The sequence below is a fragment of the Capra hircus genome, chromosome 3, assembly GCF_001704415.2.
Source record: "Capra hircus breed San Clemente chromosome 3, ASM170441v1, whole genome shotgun sequence".
NCBI classification, from domain to species: Eukaryota; Metazoa; Chordata; class Mammalia; order Artiodactyla; family Bovidae; genus Capra; species Capra hircus.
Window position 1 is genome coordinate 39,106,954 of NC_030810.1, and position 21,666 is coordinate 39,128,619.

Consider the following 21,666-nt stretch of genomic DNA (forward strand, 5'->3'; position numbering starts at 1 on the left):
CAGCCTTGTCAACATAGAAACCAAAGCTAGAGTGTGGCTTGCATGCAGTTACCTGTGGTCACACACCGAGAAGATGTTCCTACTGTTAAGTCCCCACATCCCACCTGTGGCTCCACGGTGTAAAGGGCCACTCACAGCGCTGCAGCTCCCTCTGCAAACCCCACACTGCCCACATGTTTTAAAAGCCTCCTGTCCGCTACTGTACCCAAACTGCCACTGCATGCTTATGTCGGTTGCTTTTAAGAGGGGCCTTATTGCTTGCTTTAGTCTGGCCAATACAGTAACCTTTGCTGCTGCCTGGTGGGCTGAACCATACCTGCTTCAGTGAGGTCTGAAGCTCTTCTAAGTTTATCTTCCTTCGAGTACTTTCCTTCAGTTCAGTTCAGTTCAGCCACTCAGTCATGTCCGACTCTTTGCGACCCCATGAACTGCAGTACACCAGGCCTCCCTGTCCATCACCAACTCCTGGAGTCCACCCAAACTCATGTCCATTGAGTCAGTGATGCCATCTAACCATCTCATCCTCTGTCGTCCCCTTTTCCTCCTGCCTTCAATCTTTCCCAACACCAGGGTCTTTTCAAATGAGTCAGCTCTTCGCATCAGATGGCCAAAGTACTGGAGTTTCAGCAGCCTTAGCCACTTAGCAGCAGCAGCAGCAGCAGCACCAGAATAATGTATATAGTTTCCTTAAGTCTTATGGTTACTCTTTTATCATAGTTAATAATTAATAAATCTTAGAATTAGAATTAGACTTCCTTTGCTTAGTCTATGGCGTGGTTTCTATCACCTGATTGGATCCAGACTGCTGCAGTGAGTTTTGACATACGTATATACTGTAAAACCATAACCACAGTCAAGGGAGTAAACACATCAATCACTCCCCAAAGTGTCCTTATGCCTGTTTGTCATCCATCCTTCCATTTCTCTGTCCCCAGGAAAACAATGATTTGTCTTTTTGTCATCACAGGTTAGTTTGCATTTTCTAGAGTTTTATATAAAGTGAATTATGTAGTATATATTATTTTTAAAAAATCTAGCTTCTTTCACTCAGCATAATTATTTTTATATTCATCCATGTTATTATATGTATTAATAATTTATTACTTTTTACTGATGAATAGTATTAATATTTCATTGTTTGGACACCAGAGCTAGTCTATCCTTCCACCTGTTGATGGATATTTGGGTTGTTTCCAATTATTGGCAATGAAAAAATAAAGCCACTCTGAAGTTTTGTGTGAAAGTCTTTGGGCATATATTTTCATTTGTCTTGGAAAAATACCTAGAAGTGGAACGGTGGGATCAAGTGGTAGATTAAAATTATCTCTTAACTGGAAAACTGTTTTCCAAAGTGATGGTACCGTTTTACAATCCCATCAACAACATATGAAAGCTTTGCTCCTCGTCCTTGCCAGCGCTTGATATTATGGTTCATCTTTTTATCTTTAGCCACTCTAGTGGGTAGGTAGCAGTATTTCAACGTGGTTTTGCTTTGAATTTCCTTGATTAGTAATGATGCTGAATATCTTTTCATATGCTTCTTTGTCGTCTATATATCTTCTTTGGTGGTTTTTGTTCATATATTTTGCCCATTTTTAGAATTAGGTTGTTTCTCTTCTCATCATTGAGTTGTAAGTTCAGTTCAGTTCAGTTTCTCAGTCATGTCTGACTCTTTGCCACTCCATGAACTGCAGCACGCCAGGAGTCTCTGTCCATCACCAGCTCCCGGAGTTTATCAAAACTCATGTCCGTTGAGTTGGTGATGCCATCCAACCATCTCATCCTCTGTCATCCCCTTCTCCTCCCGCCTTCAATCTTTCCCAGCATCAGGGTCTTTTCAAATAAGTCAGCTCTTTGCATCAGGTGGCCAAAGTATTGGAGCTTCAGCTTCAACACCAGTCATTCCAATGCACACTCAGGACTGATCTCCTTTAGGATGGTCTGGTGAATCTCCTTGCAGTCTAAGGGACTCTCAAGAGTCTTCTCCAATACCACAGTTCAAAAGCATCAATTCTTCAGCAGTCAGCTTTCTTTATAGTCCAACTCTCACATCCATACATGACTACTGGAAAAACCATAGCCTTGACTAGATGGGCCTTTGTTGGCAGAGTAATGTCTCTGCTTTTGAATATGCTATCTACGTTGGTCATAACTTTTCTTCCAAGGAGTAAGCGTCTTTTAAGTTCATGGCTGCAGTCACCATCTGCAGTGATTTTGGAGCCCCCCAAAATAAAGTCTGTCACTGTTTCCACTGTTTCCCCATCTACTTGCCATGAAGTGATGGGACTGGATGCCATGATCTTCGTTTTCTGAATGTTGAGCTTTAAGCCAACTTTTTCGCTCTCCACTTTCACTTCCATCAAGAGGCTCTTTAGTTCCTCTTCACTTTCAGCCATGAGCGTGGTGTCATCTGCATATCTGAGGTTGTTGATATTTCTCCTGGCAATCTTGATTCCAGCTTGTGCTTAATCCAGCCCAGCATTTCTCATGATGTACTCTGCGTATAAGTTAAATAAGCAGGGTGACAGTGTAGAGCCTTGACGTACTCCTTTTCCTATTTGGAACCAGTCTATTGTTCCATGTCCATTTCTAACTGTTGCTTCCTGACCTGCATACAGATTTCTCAAGAGGCAGGTCAGGTGGTCTGGTATTCCCACCTCTTTTAGAATTTTCCAGTTTATTGTGATCCGCACAGTCAAAGGCTTTGGCATAGTCAATAAAGCAGAAGCAGATGTTTTTCTGGAACTCTCTTGCTTTTTCCATGATCCAGAGGATGTTGGCAATTTGATCTCTGGTTCTTCTGCCTTTTCTAAATCCAGCTTGAACATCTGGAAGTTTATGGTTCCCATATTGTTGAAGCCTGGCTTGGAGAATTTTGAGCATTACTTTACTAGCATGTGAGATGAGTGCAATTGTGTGGTAGTTTGAACTTTCTTTGGCATTGCCTTTCTTTGGGATTGGAATGAATATTGACCTTTTCCAGTCCTGTGGCCACTGCTGAATTTCCCACATTTGCTGGCATATTGAGTGTAGCACTTTCACAGCATCATCATTTAGGATTTGAAATAGCTCAGCTGGAATTCCCTCATCTCCACTAGCTTTATTTGTAGTGATGCTTCCTAAGGCCCACTTGACTTCACATTCCAGGATGTCTGGCTCTAGGTGAGTGATCACACCATCGTGATTATCTGGGTTGTGAAGATAAGGTCGGCACAGCGGCGCAAGGTGGCTGCACAGCGCTGGACTGGCTCTGAGGAGATACCCCATGTCCAAGAGCAAAGGAGAAACCCCAGCAAGACGGTAGGAGGGGCCAATTTCGTGTTTAGAATCAAACTCCATTCCCACCAGAGGCTCTGATAGGGCTCAAACAAACCTTGTGCACACCACGACCCAGGGACCCCACAGAGACTGAGATAGAACTGTGTTTGAGCATCTCCTGTGCAGGTACGGGTCAGCAGTGGACTGCCACAGAGACAGGGGCTCTGGGTGCAGCTGACGTGGGTATGGAAAAAGCCCTCTTGGAGGAGGTCGCCATTAACCCACCGTAGAGCTGCCAGAACTTACACAGGACTGGGCACTAGACTCTTGGAGGGCACAACAGAACCTTGTGCACCAGGACCCAGGAGAAAGGAGCAGTGACCCCACAGGAGACTGACCCAGACTTGTCTGCGGGTGTCCAGGAGTCTCCCGCAGAGGCGTGGGTCAGGGGTGGCCTGCCGGAGGGTTGGGGGCACTAGGAGGAGCAGTGCATGCAGAGGACCTTTCTAAGGAGGTCGCCATTATCTTCACGACCTCCACCATAGTTTGGCCCCAGGTAAATAGCAAGGAGGGAACATAGCTCCACCCAACAACAGAAAATTGGATTAAAGGTTTACTGAGTTGTAAGAGTGGCTTAGAGGGTGAAGCATCTGCCTGCAATGCAGGAGACCTGGGTTCGATCCCTGGGTTGGGAAGATCCCCTGGAGAAGGAAATGGCAACCCACTCCAGTACTCTTGTCTGGAAAATCCCATGGACAGAGGATCCTGGTAGGCTATAGTCCATGGGGCTGCAAAGAGTCGGACACGACTGAGCGACTTCACTCACTCATTCACTCATATGCAAGTCCCTAGTCAGATATATGCTTTGCTAATATTTTATTCTAGATGGTGGTTTACCTTTTATTTTCACAGCAATGTCTTTAAGAAAGCAAAAGCTTTTAATTTTGAAGAAATATAACTTATCATTATTTTCTTTTACAGTTCATGGCTTGTGTGTCTTCTTTAATAAATCTTCACCAAACCCAAGACTGCTAAGATTTTCTCCTATATTTTCTTTCAGAAATTTTATAGGGTATAACATTTTGGTACTAGTTACAATCCCTTACTATTCTTGAATTTCTTGTTGATGAACTGATGGAGATACTAAAATTAGGCGATGTTAAGCACACACAGTATCTCAGAGGTATAGCATGGACAAGAAGAGCATAACACTGGGGTGCAACAGGGAGCACATGTGTCTTTTTATCAGTTTTTTACCCCTATACAAATGGACCTGTGAAGCTACTGGAACAAAATATATGAAATCAAGATTATGCTAGAAATCCAACCTGTGCGATCACCATATTTATGCCCTTCTCTCACCACATAATACAGAAGTTTGGAGAAAAAAGTAGTAAGCAATTTATTGAATAGGTACCATGCTATACACTGTGTTGAGATTTTATAGTCAAGGTATGTAATATATACTTTTATATTTAAAATAACTGTAGGATTGGGTCTATTATTATCTCTATTTTTTTCTGATGATAATATTATACAATAAAGAAGTAAAATGATTTGTTCAGGTCATCTAGCCAGGTTTGTCTAGTGCTAGGGCCTCTGTTCTTAATCACTAATTATAATATCTCATAAATATTGGTTGCTTACTGTGTGATAAGCACTGGGCTAAACCCTTTACAAGTGTTAACTAATTTAATCTTTAGAACAAAGTTAGATGGTGAATATTACAGAGATTCAAGCTCTTGCAGCTATTAGGTACAAACCTAGGATTTGAATCCGTGTTATCTGGCTCCTGAGTCCTCACGTGTAACCATCGTTCTACTTGGTTTCTCCAAGATGAAAAATTAATGGCTGTATTTGTTGGCAAGTCAAGCAAATGCCCCATATGTCTCTCTCTGCAACAACTTTCCAAAATGTAAGGTAGTTTCTTCTGTGTTCTCCTTTGCACTTGACCCCATTGATTTGTCACTATCCTGCACATTTTCCATCTCCCCACTGTGACTTACCAGTTTTGCCTTCCAAGTGTCCACAGTAATAATACACAGAGCCATGAGTGTGCTCCTGGGAGAGGTAATGGTGGATGGTGGTCTCCCTAGCAGCAGAGCTTCAGCAGGTACCTCATAGCTGCAGCCACGACTCTGAAGACAGTGGCTCCTCCTGGATTATCTGATCCATTTGCATCAATGACTGGAGTGATTAAGGGAGAGGGCAGGGCCATAGGAGGTCTGCAAGATGAGCATTTCTATTGCTTGTATTTTTTTTTTAACACATCCCACTACTTGGGTATAATGTAGGGAGTGATTTGACTTAGGCTTGAGTTCTACCTTTTTGCCTTGATTTTTTGGTTTGGGGCAACTTTCTTTTTTTTTTAAGAGTGATAAAAAACAGTTGTTAAGCAAATGCTCAGTATCAGGCCCTGTGCTAAACACTTCACATTTTTTATTTAACTGAAGTTCCCCATTCTGTGAAGTACATATTTGTATTTTCTTTTAACTAATGAAAGAAATTAAGCAACTTTGGGGCAGATCTCTTCACCTTGTTTTACTTTAGTGTCTTTGTGAAAAACAAAGATAACACTGACCTCATAGGAATTTTGATGGTGTTTCCTAGGTGGCGCAGTGGTCAAGAGTCTGCCTAAAAATGCAGGAGATGCAGGAGACACGGATTCAGTCCCTGGGTTGGGAAGATCCCCTGGAGTAGGAAACGGCAGCTTACTCTAGTACTCTTGCCTGGAAAAGTCCATGGACAGAGGCACCTGGTGGGCTAAAAGAGCCATATTTTGGAGTTGTTGCAGAGAGAGATTCATAAAAGAGCCAGACTCAATTTAGCGACTCAACAACAACAACAAAATATTATAGCTAAATTTCCAGGGATCTGGGATGACTGAGGGAGTGCTTACCCAGGTCTCGACTGGTTGATGCAGGTTCCAATTTTGGCTGTGGCCAGCTGTGGGACCTTGGGCAAGGGAGTTTCACCTTCCTGACTCCTAGGTTTCTCCTATATAAAATGTTAAGGGGGTAATTTCCAGGGCCCTTTCCAGCTGTCACATTCCTCACATCTATGATTCTGTGATTAAGTTCCTGAAAAGCTTAAGTACTGATAAAAGTGCCATTAAGTTCTGTATACTCAGCACTGGCAGCCGTCTGTTACCTGAGATACCTGGGCCGAGCTGTTATGGGGTGCGGTGTGGGGGCAGGGTGTGTGGACAGGAAAGGCTCCTTGTCTGACAACTGAGTGTGTTCTGTAGACGATGGAAGACTGTGTAGCAGGCCAGGATTCTCAGTGTCCTGAGATTCCTCTGATTTCTGGGCCGTGGTGTATTGAGGCCGACCATCAAAGACACTTTTCCAACAAGAGAACCTTGTGCAGTAAGTTCCTCAGGCAAGTGACAGGAGATAATTGAGATAGGGTTGAATGGGTCTCAGGCAGAGAAACTTAGGGACAGACCTATCTGGGTGATAAACTGGTTGACCCAAGAGGCCTCTCTGTCCATCATTCCTTGACCTCAGGTCAGAGTGATAGAAAGAGGGAAGGCTACCAGGGCAGCTGGAGACACTCTTGCTCTGAAGTCCTGAGAAGAATAAGTGACTGTTTGTCCCACATGGGTTAGTCATTCACCTGCCTGAAGGCAGAGGGCCTCGAGCCTACAGTCTAGGATCTGCTGGGACATAATTTGGGCTACAAAGTCCTTGCCTTCAGTGAGGTGACTGCTCATTATAAAATCCTAAAACTAGGTTCTTAGAGTCTAATGCTGCAGCAGTGATGACTACTGACCATCATCAAGTGCTTATTATATGCCAGGCTCTGGCTAAGAGCTTTTAGGCCCATCTTGGTAAAGAGACTGAGTCTTTTTTTAAAAAAAATACTCTTTTATTTGTTTGGCTGCACCTAGTCTTAGCTATAACATGGGATCTTTGATGTTCCTTATGGCATGCAGGATCTTCATTGTCGATTGTGGGATCTATTAATAATTCTCTGACCAGGGATCAAACCCAGGCCCCCTGCACTGGGAATGCGGAATCTTAGCCACTGGACCACCAGGGAAGTCCCAAGAGACTGAGCCTTGGGTTGACCATCCATCATCTGAGTGACTCTGGGGAAGTCTAAGTGACTTTTTTGCATTTCAGTCTCTAAAACTGTATTATGATGATAATCTAAATAAAAGTGCAAAGAGACATAAAAATTTGTGATGACTGTTAAGCGCCAATGGAAGATGCAGGAACAAATGCACACAAAGCACTAGGCAAAGATGTATTCAGCCCGTGATTATTTATACTGTGGGTTTCTCCCTGTTCCTCTAGGCCAGCACTGGCGGGTGTCCCTTTTTGCTCTTGCATACTCATAGCCTAAAGCAGGGCTCGGAACACAGCAGGTGCTCAACACTCTAAATGATCAAAGGCCCTTTCCACAAGGTCATGAGCATTTATGCATCACAAAATTCATAGTGCTTAACTAGGAGAAATGGACAAAAACATACTGTTAGTAGGAGACTTTAATGATCCCTTTGGCCAAGCAGCTGGAGGAAAAAAAAAAAAAAGCAAAGGCACAGAAGGCCTAAGTAACATAATAAATACCAGGTCAAACAGAGATCATCACCTATCCCCGTGTTTTTCTGAAGACAGAAAAACACCTTCTTTGAAGAGTCCAAGTGGACACTGACAGAAACTGACTACAGAGAAATCTTCAGTAAGTCTCCAAAAGGAAATGGTACCTATGACTTTATTTCAATGCAGTGAAACTAGAAATTGAAGACAAAAATGAGAAACCATAAATCACTTTATGAGTCAAAGAGAAACTCGAAAGGGAAATTGCATGGTATCACTAATGTTCTATTACCCAGGGTTACATAGCTAACAGAGGAAAAAGCTGAGATCGCTACTATCTGGGACTCCTAAGTCATTCAGCTACAGGTTTGCGAGCCAGATAAACTTCCCTGAGCCTCGGTTTCCCTTTCTGTCAAGTGGCCCCGAGGTCCTCCCCCCCCCGCCCCCCCGCCCCCGCTGCTCAATTCGGGCTGCAGGTTTGAGGTGTCGTGGGGGAGGGGAGGTGGGCTTGCTGGAGGCGCGGGAACAACAACTCTCGGGACGTCCGGAGGGTGCGGGTGTTGAAAGGCGGCAGCAGAGGGCGCTGGGTCGCCGGCCTGGGGTCCGCCTCTGCCATTGGTCGGGGCCCAGGCGCTGGGCTGGAGAGTTGGTGGAAAGTGACAAGTTGAGGGAGGCTGAGTGCAAGAGAGCCAGCGCGCAGAGCGGGAGGAGCCGCCGCGGTCGCCACGGAGGGAGCCCCGGGACGGCAGCCCCCGGGCGTAGGGCGCGCTGTTTTCAGAGTACGCGCGGGCGAGACTCGCCCTCCGCGAGTGCGACCCCGACAACCCGCGACTGAACTGACTGTCCGGCCGCGGCGAGGCTGCAGCCAGAGGGCTGGGGAGGGACCGCGCTTACGGGGTCCTCAGCGGCCGGGCGAAAGCGAAGGAGCAGGTTAGACGGACAAAGAACTTCGCAGACGCCCCTGGCATCCTGCAGGGTGAGCGACCGGGACGAGGTGGCTGGGACCCCGGGCAGAACCCGTGGATGTTCTGCGCGCGGCCTGAGAGCCGCCGCCGCCGCCGCCGAGAGAGGAGGAATGCACCGGCCGCGCCGCCGCGGGGCGCGCCCGCCGCTCCTGGCGCTGTTGGCCGCGCTGCTGCTGGCGGCGCGCGGGGCCACTGCCCAAGGTAAGAGGCGCATCCGCCAGTTTGCTGGCCCGTTCGGCCCCGGCCAACCTCCAGCCGGTTCGTCCGGCACTGGGTAGACGGGAAGCTCCGCGCGCGCCTCGGGGGGCGGCCGGCGTCCCATAGGGTGACTCTCCAGCGCGACCCCAGGCGCCGGGGAGACAGGCGAGGATTCACCCGCGAACCTCGATGCGGGGCGGAGGTGCGCCCGGGACTTTTTTCCCTGCGCCCAGCCTCAGTTGTCAGCGCTGACAGGAAGCGTGGAAGAGTTGGGGTTCGTGGGGCGGGATGCTTTTCGTCTCCCCATCTCTCGTTGGACCCCTAAATGCGCTTCAACTTTGTTCAAGTCCATCCTGCTCCCAAATCGCAGCGGTCCTGGAGAGCGTGGTCCACAAGGGAGTTTGTATTCTCAGGGGTGCCTGCGAGAGTCTGTGTCGTCCGCAGACCGACCCAAACAAAAGCTCTGTCCTCCTGGGGCTCGGGCGGCCTCGCCTCTCCACGGTGCCCGATTCGCCGGGCTTCTGGAGGGTCACGATGGAGGCCACAACGTGTGCCCTGCCGGCGCCGCCACTTTGTGCAAAATGTGCTGTCAGAGGCGGCCTGCAGCTCCTAGGTGCACGTGTGTGTGTGTGTGTGTGTGTGTGTGTGTGTGTGTTACGAACAAGAGGGGAAAAGCCAGCTAATGCATACTTGATTTTGGTAATCTCCAAAGACAATCGCAACAGTTAGAGAAAGACTTTACCGAAAGCTCCGGCGTCTTAGTTCGCTGCGGGAAGCTGGGATCCTTGCTGAGTCTGAGCCGGTACACAATGAGAGGGAAGAGCCGGGCTGCGCCTGTGGAGACAACCGATTCATTCTTTAGAGGTTGGAGGGGGAAAGTTGATTAAAGTCTCCAGGGTCTTGGGCCTCACTTTTAACATGCATCCCTTGAGGGAGTGCTGGAGCCCCTGAATTCTTCCCTCCCTTCCTCCCAGCCCCAACCTATGCTCTTTTATCATGCATCTTTCATTTTTAAGTTAACGCTGTGCTTTTAGGGAGAAAAAAGGCTCTGGGCTATTTAGCAGTTGAGGGGAAGAGATCTGTTCCCTACATGGACTATGGCTGCAGAATTAGTTTGGACTAAAATCTAGCTAATATTTTTTCGTAGTAGAAAAACAATCTGGAAGGAAGTTTTGTGTGAATTTTGATTTCTTGGAGATGACTTTGGGGAAGTGGGAACCACAGTTTCCAAAGATGATTCTGAAACTGATCCTATAGTGTGGTTGTGCTAATCTGGAGACTCCTCCGGGGTAAATACAGCTCCTAATCGTAATTAAGATGTACATCAGCAGGGAGTGCACCTTCCTGATGAAAAATCCTAATGAAATGTAAACAGCCTGGTCACATGGATGTTTGCTTCCTTGATGCCAAACATCTGGTTCCATGCCACACACCTGGGTGAAAAGTAAAAAATGGGCCATACTGCCTACAACATTGTAAACAGTCGTGATGTCAGGGGGAATTGAGGTGGAGATAACCGGGGTGATTCTAGCAAAGGCAAGGCTTGTAGTTTGGGGCCTTGACAATTTCAGTTATATCCTCTGTCTACTCCTTTCCTTCTGTATAACCTTTCAGCAATTGATGCTTTTAGATCATGGGGAAGGGGAAGAACCAAGGAGAGGACATGGGGTACCTTTCCTTCTTAATCTACCTTCAAGTAAATGTCCAGACAATCATTTTGTGATCATTGTAGACAATTGTAATGTAGCCACTGTAATCATTGTAACAAAATTGTAAGACAATTTTATAAGCAGTCACCCAAATTCTATCTTAACTGTCTGCAAGCTTAAAAAACTTAAAATTTCTCACAAATTTATTGTTTCTTTCTCTAAAAAGTATAAAAGTTGCCACTTCTTAGGTCCCATTTCTGTGGAACCTCAATGTGTATGAATTAAAATTTTCTTTTTCTCCCATTAAAATTTATCTTTTTTTTTAAAAAACAGTATTGTCTATCCTGAGCTCTTCAGTAATGAGCTAAAATCCGTTATTACTGTCTTATTTATTGTCTAATAAATCCCTTTCCATTTCTGTGAATGCTTGATCTTTTCTCTGGGGACAGATCTACTGGAACTCAGATTTACTCTTGTCTGATCCAAGATTCTCAAGGTAACTCAGCCAGAGGCTTAGGAAATCAGCCTAAAGGGAAATATGTTTCATTTATTTATTTTAAAAAATGCTCAGCATTTCTCCCATCACTTCTCCCTTTTGTTAGCCAGAAGTGCAAACCTTTACATTTATTTTTTTCTGTCTGTTCTTTGTTTTCTCCCCATGGACCTCTTACCAATCCAGAGCTAAAACTCTCTAAGAAACTGAAGCCTTGATAATTGTACCCAGAGTTCAGAGCATTTAGAACCCACTCTAGCCTCTCAGAGTCTTATAGATTCTGTGGTTTGGCTGCTTGGAGTCAGAGGGTGGTGGCCTGCTACTGTTTGCTGTCATTTTGTAAACTTTCCAAAGCTGTTTTAGTAGGTGGCTGTTCTGTCTGCTTCTAGAATCAGAGTCTCTCGAGGGCAATGAGACTGTTAGCTTGCTAGTGAAAACACCGGGGACCAAGCTATTCAGCCCCATCATTATTGGAGACACCTGAAGATCTCCCTGGGGGAGCCACATTGCGGCCTAGTTGACAAATGGTGTGGTCCCACTGCCTCTGGCAGTGTGTCGGGAATATTTAATTTCTAATATCAATTCCGTTTCCTTATGGCTGTATTGCTATTCTGATACCTGGGATTATCTTCCTGATATTTGGTTAGGAGTCCTTTTACAGACTAAACTTTGGTCTGTATTTTCTTCTCCATCTCCTACATGGTGAGCATAGGCCTCAAATTAGACTTGAAAGTTTCTAAATGGTGTGTCACTTGCATCCATTAGTGTCCAAATTGGCTGTGGTTTGGTGGTGACCACATACCGTATTTAAAATAATTCTGAAAATTTTACCCACCATCCTATGGAGAATGGAGGGCTTTGTAGACTATATGTATATATATGTGTGTGCTCAGTTACTCAGTCGTGTCCAACTCATTGCAACCCCATGGACTGTAGCCTGCCAGGCTCCGCTGTCCAGGGGTTTTTCTAGGCATGAATACTAGAGTGGGTAGCCATTTCCTTCTCCATGGCATCTTTCGGACCCAGGGATTGAACTCATGTCTCCTGCGTCTCCTGCATTGGCAGGCGATTCTTTACCACTTAGCCACCTGGAATAGCCACCTGTGTATATATAAATATATATATATTTACATACATATATGTATATCTATATAAATGACGTATATACGTATATAGTAAGGGTGGGCCATAGATTTTTGTTGAATGAATGGAGAATAATCTCCTTGGGCGTATGTAAAGTTGTATAATTTTAAAGTGGTATAATTTGCTTTTCCTAGTAAAAATGCAATATGGCATATTTTCAAGGATTTTTCCTTTTCTTTTCTCATCTTCTAATATGAGAGTGTGGTAGAACTTAACAGTGTGGCTTAGTCGTTATGAGCACAGGTGTTGGAGTTAACAGACCCAGAATGGGTTTGAATCTTTTCTCTTATACTTACTGGGTATGGTGATTAGTTTTTCTGAGCCCTATCTGAGTGTATGAGATCTAAGTGAAACCATGTAAGGCAAATACTGGAGAAGGGCACCCAGACTAGAGGGTCTTCAATTGGGGTACCTGAAGTTAAGGCTATGCAAACCCCCAGAAATAATACACAAAATTTAATGTGAATTTTTATGGTTGTATGTTTCTAGCTATAATCTGACTTTTAAAGAAAACTATAACCCCCAAAGATAGGAGCGTTGATTTGGAGTGTTTGATGCCCGGGGCAATGAGTTGCCTTCCTGGGTATGTTGCAAGGGATTGCCGGGTGATGGGGGCCCCTGGGCATTAGCCCACATCTGTACAATCTGTGGGGCCTCTATCTTGTCTCACTTTCCTCTTTCTCTCCCACCAGGCCGGCTGTTATTGGGCCTGAGAGAAGCTGATGAATGGTGCCAAATCCTTTGACCTCAACTAGGAATGTATTTCCCTGAACCCAAGCATTCCGAGATGCCTCTGTTTATACAATTTATTTAACAAACACTTGCATAATCCTTACAATAGACCAGTCACCATTCTAAGCATTTTGCAAGTATTAACTCACTGAATCCTCACAACAACCCCATGAGGAAGGTAGTGTAATCAGCTCATTTTGATTTAGGCATAGAGAGGTTAAATTGCTTTGTTAAGGTCACATGGCTAGGAAATGGCCTTGCTGGCCTTACAGACCCTAAGAGTTCATGCTCTTATCTAACTGCTGCCCTGGACAGTCTTTCCTGCTTTAAGTCTTAAAATTTACACTCCTTTTATGTTATGTGGTTGCCAAAGGGGCCATTCCCCTAGGTATTCTGAGAGTAGCAAAGGAACATTTTTTTTAGCCGTATCTAGGAGTTTTAAGAAATGATTGTACTTGTGCCTGGCTCTTTACAACCCCCATGTGCTATAGCCCACCAGGCTCCTCTGCCCATGGTATTTTCCAGGCAAGAATACTGGAGGGGGTTGACATTTGTTCCTCCAGGGGATCTTCCTGACCCAGGGATCAAACCCATGTCTTCTGTGTCTCCTGCATTGCAGGCAGATTCTTTACCCGCTGAGCCATCAGAGAAGCCCATAAGAAATGATTGGAGACAGCCAATTTCAGTTTTCCTTCCTATGCTGGAGTTCCCCAAGCCAGACCTGCTGTAATTCAGAGATAGACCGGAAGGGCCTCAGATGGTCTGCACCTCTGATCAAGAGGAATTATATCATTGTAATGAACTGCAACTTGGATGCGGTTTGAGGAGTGTGTCTGGCAGTTCCTTCCAACCAGCGATGAGATGTATTTTGATGAAGTGCCTGTATTTGCATCGTGGTGTACAACTTGGGGTGTAGGCTGAACAGGGGTGATTTATTAGAATGTTCTCTGGTGGGAGAGCTGGCTTGCCGGCTCCAAGTTCCCGATGTGAATCAGACCCTTGCAAATCCAGCCCCAGCTGGGAAACACTCAAGTCTCCGAGGTCTCTTTCTTGACACAAGAGCCTCAGCCTGGCCTTACCTAATCCCCGAGGTGTGTCAGGAGAGACTGTGCTGTAGACAGACGAAGAGAAAGGAATAGCCTTCTTTGAGTCTGAGAAATTTCTCTGGAGTTTAAGTGGGCGGTGGGGGGAGGATAATGGGGTGGGGGGAACTCTTCGAAATCCTTAACTAAATGCAGCTGCTTGTTACACGGAGCCTGACTTGCATGCCAGGAATATCTAAAAAGCTAACGAATACAAAATAAAAATAAACAGCAGTAAAAAGGCTCTCTCTTTGTTGCAGTAAGCTTGGTTGGGGTTTTCAGTTTGTTTAGGAATGGTATAATTGTGGCATCCACTTTATTTTGGTAAAGCAGTGAAACGTGGATTGATGTTATGTCATGGGGTGCTACTACCGCCTGAGCTTTTTCCTTCACACCTCCCACTCAGATCGCCCAGGCACGGACAGCCACAGGGCCTGAGGCTCAAACTGGTGCCCCTGAGTGAATTACATTGAAAGAGGGCAGATAATTTAATGGGATAATGTTGGCAGGGCCAGCAAATTTCACACCCCATCTCTCACTAATAGAAAGGCAGTAGAAGGCTACAATATCCTCAGATGAAAAGGTTGTATAAAAAGGTTCTGCTTAACAGTAACTGTCTGACCATAAATAAGGTTCTGTAGAGTTTTGATCCAAAAGCTGTTATTAAATACTGATAAGCCAAGCCTCATAATGTTTGGCCTCCTTACATTTCCTTTTTTTTTCTTTTCCTTCTCTCCATAGAACCATAGATTTCTCTTTTAAGAGGGGGAAGGGACCTAAAGATCAACCAGTCCAAACTGTTTATTTTTTCAAGTATTTCTATACAGAAAGGACCTTCTTTTATAGCCATTTAAAGAGGTGGTGTGGAGTAACAGAAACGGAATGGGGTTGGAACGTGAGAGACTAGGGTTTGAATTGGGGCTTTGCTGCTTGCTGGCTCTGTGACCTTGGGCAAAGTTCTTTGACCTTCTGAGTCTCTGTTTCTTTCTCTGCAAAATGGGGATAACAGTAATATCCACCTTGTAGGGTTTCTGTGAGCATTAGAGGAGATAACTGATACAAAGCCTAGTAAACCTGTGTTAGCTGCTATTATTAGCAGCGGCTTGCTGGAGAATTCAGAACAAGTGGTTCCAAAACAATGATCATTATGCTGTGAGATAAACCAAGACTCAGCAGCCGTTTTTACAAGATGGTAGAACTCTTGAATGTTCAGTTTTACAGAGAGCATGTAGATACTCTAGATGTGAGCAGTCCCACACTAGTGCTAGCGATCCCGGAGGAGATGCCACAGGGCAGCTTCGCAAAGCCTTAAAACAAAGACTTTTTTCAGAACAGTGAGCTCTTTGGGGAAGAGCAAGCCCTCCCTGGTGCTTGGTGTAATTCCAGAATCCTGCAATGGGGAATGTTACATTTCAGGGCCCTCTGCTTGTAATCTGACCGTTTTTAGCTCCAATATCCAAATAATCTTGCTGAGCACAACTTGAAAGAGAAGGATAATGGCCAGAGGAAAGAATCCTGAGGTGCTCTGTTAGCCATTTAAAATTTCTGAGTACGAGAAAAAGAAGTTCACGTTTCCCAAAGAGAAAAGAGCAGTGAAATGTGTGGGAAGGGGGAGGGGAGATAAAAGGATTTCTAAAGATTCACACCGGGTTTGTGTGTTTTACTTGAATTTTTCAGCAGTAAAGCGCTGGTCATTCAGTGCATTTCAGTTAACATTCGTTATATATTTATTATATGCAAGATACAGTGTTAGTGCTCAGGGATAAAACTTTATCCCTGTTCTCAAGGAGAGAAGAAGGAGGGACAGTCTTACTTTTTAAAGAACCTACTATGTGCTAGGCATAGTTCTTTATTGGTATTGGGTTTATATGTTCCAGCATCCCTTTGATGTTGGACTTCTGATCCCATTTCTCAGATAAGGAAGTCAAGGCTCAAATATTGTGGTAAGCGTCTTAGCTAGCCTCATACAACTCTTAGCTGGGTTTGGCATTTGATCCTAGGTATTTTGACCCTCAAGTGTCTGCTGTTTCCATTATCCTTGAAGTGTAATTGGAGAGGCAGGGTGAATAGATATGTGCTTCCGCATGTCAACTAGCTCCCCCATTCATGAATTATAGTAACCCCCCTGCATATGAACCTTCAAGTTGCAAACTTTCAAACAATGTGCCCCTATATGCCAGCTGTTGTACTGTACTGCTGTTTTTTTCAAGGTACTGTACTGCAAGATTATAAATGTTTTAATTTTTTTGTGTTTGTTTTTTATGTGCTATTTGTGTGAAAAGTACTATAAGACAGTTACAGTATAGTACTCTGTAGCCAATTGCGTTAGTTGGGTACCTAGGCTAGCTTTATTGGACTTAGGAACAAATTGGACTTATGAATGTGCTCTCAGAATGAAACTCATTTGTTGTAAAGGACTTAGTATAGGAAAGAACTGTGGAAAAAGTGCTCCGGGAACATAGGGGTAGAGGATGTTAATTCTTACTTAGGGAACTGAAGGGTCAGAGGGAGAAATCCATGTCCTTCAGGGGCTTATTGTGAGGATGCAATGAGATAATGTGTAGAAGATGCTCAGCATCCTGAATGCTCAGCTGACAGTTTCTCTGGTATCTTCCCCACCTGCCTTAATCCAGATTTTCAGATTGAGGTCTGCTTTGGGCAGGGGAGGGGATTTGCACAGGTGTGAGTTTGGAGAGAATCGGGAAGCCTAATCATGAACCATAACACTTCCGGAGCTCTGGCCAGGACCTACCATGCTCTCCATTCATTCTCTGACCGTACATTTTCCATGCGCTTACTCTGAGCCAAATATTTTGCTAGTCACTAGAGATATAAATGGGAGTAAGGCTAGGTCCTTCCCTTGGAGAATTTTTCAGACGGCAGGTCTTTGGCAGAGATTTCTAGCTAGTCATCAGATCTGTTTCATCTCTTCCTGGGCACATGGCTAGACTACATTTCTCAGGTCCCTTGCAATTGTAAGGCCATGTGACTAAATATTAGCCAATGGAAAGAGATGGAAGGCAATGAGTGTCACTTGTACACCTGACACATAAAAAGCTTCCCAGGCAGGATTACTATGACCTTGAACGTGGAAACTCCAGAAGTCATGTGTTAAAGATACCACAAGATGCAAATGGCTTGGAATCCACCCTTAATGACTGCCCAGTGCAAGCTACCCACCAGTCTGCACCTGTTTAGGTGAGCAAGAAATGAACTTCTGTTGCATGAAGGCTACGATGTTAGGGATTATTAGTTACAGCTGCGCTTCCCTGGTAGCTCAACTGGTAATGAATCCACCGGCAATGCAGGAGGCCTGGATTCAATACCTGGGCTGGGAAGATCCCCTGGAGGAGGGCATGGCAACCCACTCTAGAATTCTTGCCTGGAAAATCCCCAGGGACAGAAGTACCTGGCGGGCTACAGTTCATGGGGTCACAAAGAGTCAGACACAACTGAGCAACTAAGCACAGCACTGCACAATGTTATCTTAAGGAACATTATTTATAGAACTAATATTTTATATCTATCTATCATACCAGGCTTCCCTGGTGTCTCAGATGGTAAAGAATCTGCTTGCAATGTGGTAGACCTGGGTTTGATCCCTGGGTTGAGAAGATCCCCTGGACGATGAAATGGCTACCCACTGCAGTATTCTTGCCTGGAGAATCCCCATGAACAGAGGATCCTGGCAGGCTACAATCCCCAGGCTCACAAAGAGTTGGACACGACTGAGTGGCTAAGCACAGTGTATCTATCATATGAATATAGTTGTAAACCATAGTGCACCGTGAGATGAGTTTTGTGAGTCTGAATCAGTATTTTAGAAAGGAATATAATAGGGATATATCAGAGTGCATTACGTTAATCAGATGAATATTGTTTGGGGAAACTTTAGCTTCAGTTTGGTATATGCTAATTTGGGTTATTATTGAGCTCTCATGATTAAAAGTTTGAAAGCCTGGTCTACTGGAGGCAGACAGGTCAACAGCTCTGTTCAATAGAGTATGGTGGTTATGGTAATAGTGGTGAGGTCCCAGTGCTATAGAGTCTCAGTTAAGGAAATGCCTAGGAAGCAGAGAAGGCAAAAAGAGTTAATCTTTCCAGTCAACTTGTATTGGCGGCCTGTGGTGCAGTGTTGAAAAGGATGCTGTGGTTTCTTCCAGGGTCTCTGGGAGGGAATGCTGTGATCTGATGGCAGCGTCTGCCATGAGCTTGGGAAGAGGAGTAAAGGCTCAGGCTTGGTTTGCATCTGACCCCTTAGCAAGGAGTCTGGGCTCCTTCCAGTGAATTCAACCCCTTCCCCAATTATTTATGGCATACATACGATGTCTGTCTGGAGCACCGTACTCAGCACTGTGGGGATTCTAGAAGAACTGTGACTAGCCCTTGGGGAGGTTACCTTTTAGGAGCAATAAAATAGGTACTTGTGTAATAATTATGCAGCCAGCAAATACAGAGTTGGCAATTACAGATGCAGAGTGCCGAGAAGTCTTTTGGGAGGAAATGGGGTGTGATATGAGCCGGGAAGGATGGAAGGATTGAGATGGAGCGTGGAGGAGAAAAGCTGGACATCCTGCCGCTGCCCTGGTCTCCAGGGACTTGCCCAGACCGTCCAGCCTTCTTCACCTGGACCTTCACCCTGGGATGAAGCTGATCTTCAGGGATGGAAGAGTAAGGAAGAGGAGAGAGGGCTTTGAGTGGTGCCTTTATGTTTGTTTGTGTAGGAAGACAGAAGGGGAAGGGAGGAAGAAGTGGGGTTTTACTGGAAGCCTGATGACTTATTTTTCTCTATAAAAGGGCGTCCCAGAGAGTAAAAAATCCAGTACATTGCTGGGTTGCTGGTCAAAAGTATCCTGTATCTTATTGCCTCTGCTGCAGCAGTTTTGTTTTGTAATGAAGGCTTTTAAACCCTAGTCTACCTCTTGTCTGTGTGATAAACATCATGCTAGTAGACTAATACACATCAAACATCCTGTGTACCAAGAGCTATTTTAAGTTCTTTGAGTATTTTAACTTGTATTGTCTTCAGGGCAACTTAGTGAGGTAGGCAGTAATTATTAGTTCCATTTTCCAGATGAGAAAACTGAGGTATAGAGAAGGTAAGTAATTTGATCAAGATCAAATAGCAAGTTAAGTGGGAGAGCCAGGATTTGAAAATAGTTATCCTGAGTCTGGGGCTTGGTCCTTAATCATTATGTCAATTTGCACATCATTTAAAAAAAAACTCTGATGTTTGAGATTCTCCGTAAGACCCAGCCAAATAGCTGAGTCAAAATAATCATAATTGAATCTTCCATGTGTATAGGGCTTTGCAGCTTACGAAACTATTTCCTATATATTACCGTTAATTTTTCAAATAATCTAATAAAACAAGATTTCTTTCTTTAGCTTTCTATCTTTCTCTCTCTCCCTTTTAACATTAGGCCTATAAGGCTGGCACCTCACCTAAGGTCGCTACAGCTGGTGGAGTCTGTCTGAAACCCAGGCTCTTTAACTTTGGGCTTTTAGTGGTTTATGCCCTAAGTAACTGGGGGAATTTCTTGGCAGTCCTAGTGGTTAGGATTCTGAGCTTTTACTGCCAAGGGCTAGAGTTTGATCCCTGGTAGGGGAACTAGAGAGCCGCATGGTGTGACCAAAAATTAAGAGACTGGAATTTGTGACCCTGTGAGACTGATGTTGGCGTATTGTCACTGCAGTTTCATCAGTAAATGAATTTGCCTGATTCTCCACAAATCCGCTGTTCATTTTGGAAACAATTGTGAGTCATTTGTAGGTGGAGCCTTGAGCTAAGATCCCTGTAATTTAAGAAAGTTCACTTGCAAATAGACTGAGAGAAGTTACTTAAAAAGAAGTTTCCTAAGTGGTTGGCGGTTGCAGCGTGCAGTGGAGCCAGTAATAGAAGGGATTTGGCATCAAAAGGTCTTGTGAAACTAGGCTCAACACTTTTCTGCCAGGTCAGCAAATGACTTGACCTCCCCGAGACAGCTTCCTCAACTATAATATGGGAAGCTTAAGGGTGCCCACTTGCACAGGGTGGGGAGGACCCCCGGAAGTGCACATACAGTGCCTGGGTGGTGTTTAGTATGTGTTTGCAGTTACTCCCATGAATTAAATGGAGAGAATGAGGGTGCACTGCCTCCTTTGAGATTTTCCCAGGATGTGATAGAGCAAAACTTCTAAACCTCAGAGCCTTTCTTTTATGATATAACCATCTCTGGGGCAGACCTTCCTAGCACCTAGAACTTTTAGGTTATAGCTATATAAATATTACTCAAGGACAGGGACTTTCTTAAGCCTTGTGAAGGTTGAACATCCCAAGGTAAGAACAGATCCTGTTGCCTGAAATCCTAAAGTTCCTGGAAAGGCTCCTATCTGTTCTTCCAGGGAAACTGACATCATTTCCTGATGGGATTAGGCATCTATCAAGACAACTACTTTACTTTTTCTCCACAAGAGAGATTATTATATCCTTACCTCTTGAATTTCACACCAATGTAGTCATAGTTTGTACGGAATTTTCATACTCCCTGCAGAGGGTTGGTTGGTTTTCTTTTCCCACCTGAATGTTCAGTGTGATGGAAGTTAGCTTTTCTCACACGGACTCCTCTGAGACCCGTGCCTTAAGAAAGTGGTGCTTAGTTCCACGGTGGCTCTTTACTGCCTCCCTTCAGAGAACTGCTGGGTGTTATACAGGAACTTTTAGTCGCAAAATATTGCCTGTTTTGATATTAGCAGTAGACTGATTGACAATAAGCAGCAACAATGTTTGATGATGTTCTTAATCTACCGGTGAGTTACCCTCTCTTTCTCTATGCTGCTCACAGCATGCTCTGCCCACTCACATCCGGTGTCCCTGAGCCGAGGAATGGAGGGCTTTGTCTGTGGCCAGATAGTCTTGAATGTCAGAACCTGCAATGGGGGCTTCCCAAGGGCCACTGATAAATGGCCTCTCTCCCCGCTACTGAGCAAGGGAGGAGCTGAGTTGAGCTGAGCATGCTGAGTTCTCCCCAGCTGTCAGCAAGGCACCAAATCCAACTGCCCTGCAAGTAGTCAGTCAAGGGGCGGAGAGAGTCCAGCACTTCCAACACTGCTTGGTTTCCCTTCCCAAGATGAAAGTAGGGCATTGCTCCCTTACACTGGCTGCAACTTGATTTTTTCTTTAAGGAGTGCTTGTCAGATTTCATCTTTGTGTTGGGATTAAAACTATATATATGTGGGTGTGTGTGTGTATGTATATATATATACACACACATATGTACATATAGGGATGAAATGGTCAAAATGTTTTATCAATAACCCTCCCAGCTCTCAGCCTCAGGACTCAAGTTTAGAAAGTTTCTTAACCAGTCTGGGATGTTAGTGAAAGTAGATTCCCCCAGACTCACAGAATCAAACAGGCCAGTGGGTCTGTCTGCTAAGTGTTGATGTAGAGGAGAGAAGGACAGAAGGGACCTGGGAGCCACAGTTCCTTACATGCCAAGTGACACATCCTGTATAAACTCCCAGGAAGTCATAGGCGATTCCATTTGGATAAATATTTGTTTAGCAACTAAAGCGGATACAGGAGAAATATATGACAGGATCCTCTTCAGTAGGAAGTTT

At 44.7% G+C, this 21,666-nt stretch overlaps 1 protein-coding gene across 1 annotated transcript in view; it reads left to right on the top strand.

Moving 5' to 3' along the window:
• The window catches only part of ROR1 (receptor tyrosine kinase like orphan receptor 1), a 457,516-nt gene continuing 444,138 nt past the window's right edge, over nt 8,289-21,666 (top strand). Inside the window, exon 1 of the mRNA XM_018045108.1 lies at nt 8,289-8,968. Within this exon, the coding sequence (XP_017900597.1) occupies nt 8,878-8,968 (91 nt within the window). The 5' untranslated portion in view covers nt 8,289-8,877. The remainder of the gene's footprint in view (nt 8,969-21,666) is intronic.